This window comes from Chiloscyllium plagiosum, chromosome 38 (assembly GCF_004010195.1).
Source record: "Chiloscyllium plagiosum isolate BGI_BamShark_2017 chromosome 38, ASM401019v2, whole genome shotgun sequence".
In the NCBI taxonomy this organism is placed as follows: Eukaryota; Metazoa; Chordata; class Chondrichthyes; order Orectolobiformes; family Hemiscylliidae; genus Chiloscyllium; species Chiloscyllium plagiosum.
Window position 1 is genome coordinate 14,548,140 of NC_057747.1, and position 9,614 is coordinate 14,557,753.

General features: G+C 36.9%; 1 protein-coding gene across 3 annotated transcripts in view; it reads left to right on the forward strand.

The window, feature by feature from the left end:
* chuk (component of inhibitor of nuclear factor kappa B kinase complex) overlaps positions 1-9,614 on the forward strand; it is a 104,617-nt gene that overhangs the window by 63,443 nt on the left and 31,560 nt on the right. For all 3 annotated transcript variants that reach the window (XM_043678907.1, XM_043678908.1, XM_043678909.1), the window contains exons 13-14: positions 3,191-3,314; positions 8,361-8,512. In XM_043678907.1, coding sequence (XP_043534842.1) covers positions 3,191-3,314; positions 8,361-8,512 — 276 coding nt within the window. The remainder of the gene's footprint in view (positions 1-3,190; positions 3,315-8,360; positions 8,513-9,614) is intronic.

Consider the following 9,614-nt stretch of genomic DNA (forward strand, 5'->3'; position numbering starts at 1 on the left):
TGAGTTCAGTACTCGATCATTCTTCCTGAATGGGTGGTGAAACAAGGTCCAATGTATGTTTAAGGCAGAGCTAAATTCTTGTTAAGCAGTAGAGTGAAGATTATTAGGAGTAGGTGGCAATGGAGGTTTGACTGTTATACTCAGATCTGTCATGAACCTACTGAAAGGTGACACACTCATGGGGTTGAATAGCCAATTTCTGCTGTTCGTTCATATTTGTCTCTGTCACAAAATCAATCTAATTTAAATGAAGTTATATTTCCCCTCCACTCATGGGAGGGGAAACTGGCTCTGGAATACTTTGCTCAGTCATACTGGAAATGAAGTTTGGAAGTAAGGATGCAGCATTGGGAAGACAACGCAAAAGTTGGAACATTGGATCTAAAGTAGCAAATATGCTCATACAAACAGACACTCAAATGCTTAAGATACTTGGACCAGTGACAGAGGACTTGGTATGGCAAAGAGGATTAGTAGGGTAGATGCTCATACAGGAAAGGTAAGAAAGAGGGAAGTCCCTGGACAGAAAGCAGAGAAAAGAAATTAACCACATCTAACTGAATAGAACTTCATGATTTAATTACGAGTGAGCAAGACTGAAGGTTAATTTCAAAATCAGTACATAACGATTTCACTTTCGATGAAGTCTCACATGGCATAATTCTAATTAAACTAAAAAGCATAAGTAATTCAAGAGCAGAAAATTATGTTGGGTTAGAAGTCAGTTTCAGAGAAAGGAAACTAATTTCTGACACACGAAACTGAAAATGAAGTGTTCAGTCTGAGCTGCTGATGTGGTTCTGCACAATGCATCCTATGAGTGAGTAACCCCTGGTGGTGTTGGGGGAGTGGGTGTTAGAATACCTGTTGAATTTCTCAGTACATTTGTATTGTTGGTTATTAAAAGTGAATACTGTTGTTTTGATATCCTGATGCCACTGAAATGGAGAAAGCGCTACAAGAGAAGTTTGTATAGCACCTTGAATATAGTAAAATGTTCCAATACTCTTCATAGCATTGATTTCATAAAACTGACACTGAACCGCTGAAAACAGGAGATCAAAACCTTGTTCAAAGAATTAGTTTTAAAGGAGGAGATCGAGGCAGAGATTGAGGCAAAATAATTCGAGAGCTTATGGTCTCTGCAACTCCAGATACGACTACCAGTGGTGAAGTTATTTGAGAAGCTCGACAAGTGGCTAGATTTCAAGAAGTGCAGTGATCTTTGAGGACAGTATGCTGTGTTCCATGCAAGTTGCGCAGTTACAAGCTTAAAAATTCCTGTGCATGTGTATTGCAAGTTGGCTTGCTTAGCTTATTGCACTTGATCAGCTACACAATGACATTTCAAGGGCCAGTGCACAGGAATAAATTTGTAAGTGCATTGTTAAGGAAATAAAACTTGTAGCATACGTTATTTTGGAGGAAGTTAAACAGAGGGGAGACTTTTCAAGGATTTGATATTTTTCATTTTTTAAAATTTAAAAACAAATTACTGCAGATGCTGGAAACGTGAATTAAAGGTAGGAGATCCTGAATAATTCCAGGCCTGGTCGTATCTGTGGAGAGAGAAATAGAATTAATGAGTTGAGTCCAATATGACTCCTCAGAACACCAAATGAGTTATTTTACATTATTAAGTCAAAATTTAACTGAACGGAGCTAATACAAATCAACATGCACAAGCAGAGGAGTGAATGGCAAGGTACAAGGGAAGATATAGATAAAATAAGTTTGCACGAACTGGATGTTTGAGTGTTCAAGATGCTGAACCAGGAGAGCATTTCAATAGGCAGGCTAAGAGCAAAGAAGGGCACGGATGATGATTTCAGCAGCAGATGAGATGGCTTGAATACAAATGGGAGATTTTATTCCATTGGCATTGGATGATCTTGATATAGAATATGTTGTCTTGGAAGTTGAGTTCAGGATTGTAAAAGTTGCTAACAGTCTCATTCAACCTGGGTTGATAGCAAGACTGAGAGACAGTCAATGCCTGATGACTGGATTTTGTGACAGAATCCTAGTTTATGAATTCTCAGTTTAAGGAATAATGGAGAACAATAATTTTGAGTATTAAACTTTCAAGACCTGCAGATGGACTGAAAAATATACATGTGAAGAATCCAGCAAAACAAAGTAAGAGACAACGCCATCCACCATGTCCGTAAACTCTCTGAACAGGGTATTCTATTCATCTTATTTCCCATCCCTTTTCTTATATCTCTGCATTTTTTATTTTTATTTTTTTTTGTCAAAGCTACTATTGCCTTCTGCTTTCACACATTAATATCATTGAGTTCCTGATGAAGCTAATTTCACCTTTTTACTGCCATCTTAATTCTTTTATGTAAGATTTGTGGATTTGTTTTGGTTGACTACCATCTCATCTCACTCCCTCTTTTTTTTAAGCGCTGCTGCATCGCAATGTTATCAGCACCTCACCTTTTTCGTGCTTCATTTTGCTTTCTATCTCTTTCATCATTAAGTGAATGTTGTGTTTTTGTTTGGTCTGATTTTTGTCACTTGTAGAAAATGTGGTCAGTCAATAAGGAATGTAGAAAAGAACTGTGCAGTAAAGCTTTCCAGAGTTAGTATAGACTTTGGTTACAATTTTCAATTTGGCTACAATCACTAAAACTAATGAATGAATTGAGTGGGTGTGGAAGGATGTAACGTATGAGCAAAGTTTAGACAAATCCAACAACTCCACCTTGAAAGACGATGATTAGTGAAAGGTCCAACTTGGGTTTGGTAAAGTATTAGAAGTCACTGGTAAAATAATTGTAGATATTCACTCATCAAGTAGAGAAGATTTGGATTTGAGAGCAAACATTTAACTCTGCATTTAAAATTTGCTTTTCAGTTATTTTAAATTATCTTAATTCCAGCAGTAATAAATGTTGGATATAATCTGTCAAGCAAATTTTTAAAATATTACAGTTCTAAAGATATGTTCAAATCATATGATGAATTAAGTCTGTGTGGGCCTAGTCTCTTTGTCTTGACAAGTTCTTAAAATTTCAGATTTTTGATAAGAGACCAAAATGTATTTTACAAATAAACATTAATCCACCTGAATGAACCTTTCATTTTTTTTTAACTTCTAGGATGACATAAAGAATTAAATTAAAATTTGTAAGTGTTAAGTTTTTACTGCAATTCATGTTTTAATACTATGTCGTTGCAGTGCGGGATGCTAAGATAATGTTGCCTAATGTGCAACTGAGGAAGGTATGGGGTGAAGCTGTGAATTATGTCTGTGGATTGAAGGAGGATTACAGCAGACTTTTCCAGGGACAAAGAGCTGCCATGTAAGTCAATATTGGAGGCAAGATTGAAGTTAGTACATGAAAAAAATCAACTTGAGTGGGCCTGTATGCTTTTCAGATTTGCTTATTAGGAACCAACAACTCCCATTTTTGCACGAATCATTTATTTCCCTTTGTATCTCGAGTTGATTATTAAGGGCTAGAAATCCCATTTGCCTTATCAACATGCCAAGTATTTGGCGGCAGCTTCAAAAGTAGCTCAAATTACCTCAGCTGACGTTTGCAATTCATGTCTTTTTCTTGCCTGTTGGACTCCTGATCCAGCAAGGAAAGCTTGGCCTTTCTGTATCCAACACTTGCAAACGAAGTCACAGCAGTTTTTCTGTCACCTTCGTTTTGAGGACTGGATTAAAGGACTGGCATTCAGAGACTGAAAAAGGGATCCTGTAACAGAAATTGAAAAATCAGTGTAAATGATCTTAAGGCTAGCATGGCCCTCAGCTTCATTAATGAAATTAAAAATTTTAACTAGAATTTTTTGTTGAAGCAGCTCACTAATCATCTACTCAGCAAATTCTAACACTTGTTGAGTAGGTGGTGGACCTATCTTGCAAGAGGAGCACTCAAGTCAAAATACAAATTAAAAGTCAAGGTCAGTATTGGCTTATGTTTAAACATTGGTACCACTCAGTGACAAATTAAGTCTACTTCTGTATTCACAATACAGTAACATTTAAAATGATCAAAATCCTCCAAAAATTGCTAGTTCCAAACCTGACTTTGAATGATCAATCCCAGTCTCTGTGAATAGTTAATTCTCGATACCAGTTTTATATCTCAACAAAAGACCTCACAATTTTTTCAACTTCACAATAACTTCAGCAAAGAAGAATTAAAGAATGTAATCTTATTAATGTCTTTGCTTTAAATCCAAAACATTTGTTTTCAACCCTCATTCAGGCAAGACAGACAAGCACAGTTAAGGGATAATTAAAAGAAAATAACAAAACTGGCCAGATTGATTAAATGGTTTTCATGACGCATTGTTTCACAAGCATACATGTGAACTCCTTGGTTCTTTTTTGAAACATTGAAAAGGTAACCCTGATCAGTTCACTCAGGTAATGGTGGTAATACTACTAACTGAGCTTTCTACTCATTGGGCTTTCGGAAGCTAGTGTGGGAGATTAGGCAAAGCTTTCACGTCTTCATGCTGTGTCACTAGCAGCCAACTTCCTCTTCTGAAAAACATATTTGAAACAGAACTCAAGCTGTGATTCCACCCTACAAGATGCATAGTCTTTTACTGAGGTCTCAATTACCATTTGCTTAAACATAATCGATTTCAGATGTGTTGACCCCATGTCCAGGTACTGGCCTTATTAGGAGCCAACTTCTGCTATCAGTTTAAACACAATATTCTTCCATGGATCAATTTGTCTGTAGGACACCTTTTAATCAAGAATCAATGAGCAATTAACCTCTGCCTGGTCTCACGAGCAAATTTGATTGTTCAGTTCTTTTCCTTTTCCCACAAGCTGTTTCACAAGGTCCACCAGTTATCTTCAGTTCACATTCCCAGGTCACAGATCCAAACGAAAATTATTAAAAGAATAAAAGTGAAAAATTGGTGATGGTTCAAACAAAATGCAATGCTTTTATTATCCAGTTTTTGAGCTAAAACACCTGCCACTTTTCCCACTGCTTTTCATCACTGCCACTGTACTTCTGAATTGTATTTACTGACCAGAAGCAAGGAAATGTGGAGCTTAAGTTTAGGTTTGTACCTCTTATTTCCAATGTTTGTGTAAATGTCATGTCCTTTATAATACGTACTTATAAACTGGATTATGAAATTTTGTCGATTAATTACCACTGACGCCAGTGGGACCTCATTCTGGTCACCTGTGAATTGGACATTCATCCATGTTTTGTGTTTAAACAGTACAGCAAGGTTACCAGGGTGTGATGTACAATAGAAGCTGTCTCTTTAACCAACAATTAATCAATTAAGAAATGGAGCAAAGGATGAAGACGTGCAGAAATTTGTGTATGAAATCGTGGAGTCACATCAAGTGCCGAAGGAAAGACCGATTGAACCAAAAGGAGTAAAAAGACAAAGGAAAATTGAGATAATAATCAAATGCGAAATTTCCCAACCTGAAATCTCCCCAAATAATTCACAACCTGAAAAAGTGGGACCTCACGATTACTTTCCTCGAGTCAAAGAGATTTATACCACAGGAAAAGGCCAAACGGCTCATTGAGAATGTGCAGGTCAGAACAACTGCCTGAACTTTTCTAATCCCATTTCCCAGCACTTGGCCCGTAGCCTTAAATGTCATGGTATCGCAAGTGCATTCTCAACACTACTTAAATTTTATGCAGATTTCTACTTCTCCCACCCCTGCTGGCAGTGAGTTCCAAATTTGAGTTACCCTCTGGGTTTAAAAAAACTTCATCCCTTCTGAAGCTCCTGCCCGGGTCATTGATCTCTGCACCAAAGGTTCTTTCATATCTACCCTGTTCAGAGATATTATACACCTCTGGAAGAGAATTGAACCTAAGCCTTCTAGCTCAGAGATAGGGACACTACTGTTGTGCCACATACTTTTATACATCTTAATCAAATATCTTCAGTCTCCTTCCTCGGTGGAATGATAATTTGGCAGCCCGTAACATTTTTGAACTTTAAATAGGTACTTACGTGATTAATTGTGTATTATCCTTCGTGATAAATAGGTGGTTAATGTTAAATTACAGCAGTGTCCCAAATCACAGCAAATTTGAGATTGATATTCTGTTTTTGTAGAGTGAGTTAGAAGTGTTGCAGGGGAGGCAGTCACCTAGTGGTATTATCGTTGAACTGTTAATTCAGAGACCCAGGTAATAATCTGGACACATGGCTTCAATTTGGTGCCACAACAGATGGTGGAATTCGAATTTAATAAAAAAATCTGTAATTAAGATTCTCATGACCATAAATCCTATTGTTGCTTGTCGGAAAAACCCATTTGCTTCACATCGGTTCAATCCTGAGCTGATCTGGCCTACATGTGACTCCAGATTGACAGCAATGTGGTTGATTCTTAACTGCCATCTGGGTAATTAGTAATGGACAATATATGCTGGCCTAGCCAGGAACGTCCACATCCCATGAATAAAAAAATCACCAAACAAAAATGTGATGGTTCCAAATTCATGGGCTGTCTATTTCACATTGCAAATTACTGGCTAATTTGTAATCAACAGCAGCATGTGGTATTCAGTTTTTTAGAAAATCTGGAGCCCTGAGATCTCAAAAAATGAAAGCAATCTTTTGGTGTTTTACAAAGCTATCCACTAGATGGCAAACTAATGCAACCAGGAGTAATTTTCCCTTCGGTTATTTATTTGATCTTCCTCCGTGCCCCATTTCCTCTTTTTGTGGTTCCTGTCTGACCTCTTGCAGTGACTTAAGCTGCAGTCTCCTCATTGGAAATCCATACCTCTAATTCTCAAAATGATACAGTACATTTTGAGAAATGCTGCCATCATGTGTTCTTCAGTGATTTTAACAATTTTTGTAGCAAATACAACATTTATACGTGATAAAATTATTTGAAGTCAATTTATGCTAAATTAAGAATGACTGTACAAAAAAAATCAATTCTCTTTTAATACTGTATTTCTGAACTCAACATTTGGTAAGATTGAGGGATAGTGACATGGGTTGGAGCTACTGAGAAAAAACTAACTGAAGTGCACTGCTTCGCTGAGCTACTTCAATTTGTCTGACATTCTTAAAATTGAATAGAATCTGTGACTGAAAGTTTATGTTGCATATATAATTTGGGATCGATGAATAAGTGAAAAGGTTCTACATTCGGTTGATTTGAGCCAGCTCTTAAGTGATGGAGATTACCTTTGCTGACAAGCCCTTCTTTAACCAATTTGATTGAAGGGAGGAATTATCATTGAATTTATTTTTCTGAAAGATTGTCATAGTTCAGTTACATTATAGGATACTGTTTTCTAACCCATTTTCAGGGTTTGTACATTCTTGCTTCCAGTTAGCCAGAAAAGAAGGACATCAGTATATACTACAAGTGCAGTGAGGTTTGACAAGATTTGTAGCTCAGGTTGAGATTCTGGATGTAAGTATGCTCACTGAGCAGGAAGGTTCATGTTCAGATGTTTCGTCACCATACTCAGTGAAGCACTGGTGCTATGTCCTGCTTTATATTTGTATTTAGGTTTCCTGTTTGTGTTTAGGAAACCTAAATGTTTTGTTATTTTATGTCCAATTTTTTATTCATGTGTTTAGAAAAGCTCAACGCATGAATAGAAAACGAAACATCTCACCAGCACTTAACCAGAGGCTCACTGATGTTACCTAGTATGGTGATGAAACATTTGAAAATGAACCTTCCAGCTCAGCGAGCCAACTTAGATCCACAACAAATGCAGATTAATATTTCCTGACAGGCTTATTTCCAATTTCTATTTTGTGTGTGTTTGTTTGAACTTGATAGCTTTGATATATAAAGTATGAGCTAGAAAACCTCTTGACGGAGAATCACTTGATCAAAATATTTGCACACAACTGTCCAATGTGGAAAGTATATTACTTCTGAATGTTGAGTAGCGGTGCAACTGGAGCTTAGATGTTCTCTGTAGCAGGTGTGTTCTCAACTATAAAGGTGTGGTGTTCATTTGATCTTTTTGATTTCTGTGCAATTAGTTATTAGCATTGTTGGATGGTAAGTCATTACCCAAGGTAGGCTACTTTGTGAAATGACATTGGTTTATAGGAATATATTAAGAAATTTTATTGATCTAGTTTTACAATATTTTATTGTGCACAAAGCACCTTTTTGTGTTTGATTTCATTTTGCAAATTTAGCTCATTGATTTTTAATTGCCCAAAGTCATAGATTATAAGACTGACATTATTAGCCAATCTCTTCATTATTGTTCTAGGAGTTATTTTCCATTATTCCAAAGAAGAGACTTTCAACTAAATCTTCGTTAGGAACTCGTAAACATCTCTATTTTAAAATGTTGCATAGATCCACTTGATGATTCAGAATTCTAATTTATTAACAGGTTGAGTCTCCTTCGTTACAACAATAACCTTACAAAAATGAAGACAACCATGTTTTCCAATTCTCAGCAGTTGAAGGCTAAGTTGGACTTTTTTCAGTCAAGCATTAGACTTGATCTGGAAAAATACAGTGAACAAATGGCATATGGAATATGTAAGTGGTTAATTTTTTAGTTTATTTCTCTGAAAACATAGTGATCTTATCTGTTCGTGCTGTTACCTCGCAATCACATAGGTTGTAGTTAATTACGTAACTGAATGGATTGTACCTTGTTAGATTGATGGGACTGCAAATTCCTGAATTTGAACAACCAGTGTCTATTTGGTGTGAGCACAGTAGTATGACTGGAAAATCCTCATCTGTCAGTGATCCCTGGTGACCACGTAACAATAAACAAGGAATAACATCACGGAATTGCTTGATGAAGCCACTGATTTTTCTCAATATGTTATATTGTAAACAATTGACATTTGTTGAGTTGAGTTCAGTTGTCATCTCCTCATTTATCTTGACCATAAACCCAACAAAATGCTCTTTGACCTGTCTCTACTAATCTATTGACCACCCAGTTTCCATTCCTGGACCCTCATGTGTTGATCGAGTTAATGTTCCCATCTCCTCCTTTTCAAAACTGTCATCTTCACTTTTCTCCTGACCAAACCAATCTTGATCCTTTGTCCTTAAACTGTGGTCTTGTCTCCAACTTGGCTTTTCTCCTCAAAACCCTTGAAAGTGAAAGATGTACTTCTTTTACACGCAACTCCATGTTCCAATTTCTCAATGCAGGAATTTTCTTCTGCCACGTGTAACCTATGTTCCTAATAAGAACCATTGTTGACGCACTAACAATTATTCAAGCAATATTCCTTATCATCCATCTCAAAGTGTACAGCCTTTGACTATCCACACTTATTTAGTGTCTTTCTTTTGTAAATTGGAAACTGAAGTGTATATTTCTGACTCAGTTATATAATCATAGAATCCCTACAGTGTGGACGCGGGCCATTTGCCCCATCGAGTCACACTGACTCTCTAAAAAGCACCAAGAGTGTCACCAACAATGACTTCCCTTCCTGCCTTCATACCATTTTATCTGAGGTGCCACATTGACGTTTCTTTGGCTTTCTTGTATGTTTTATCTATAAACTGTTTTTTGATATTATTCATAGACCTGGGGTCAACTTGAAACAACCTTTGGTGGGCGGCACGGTGGCACAGTGGTTAGCACTGCTGCCTCACAGCGCCAGAGACCCGG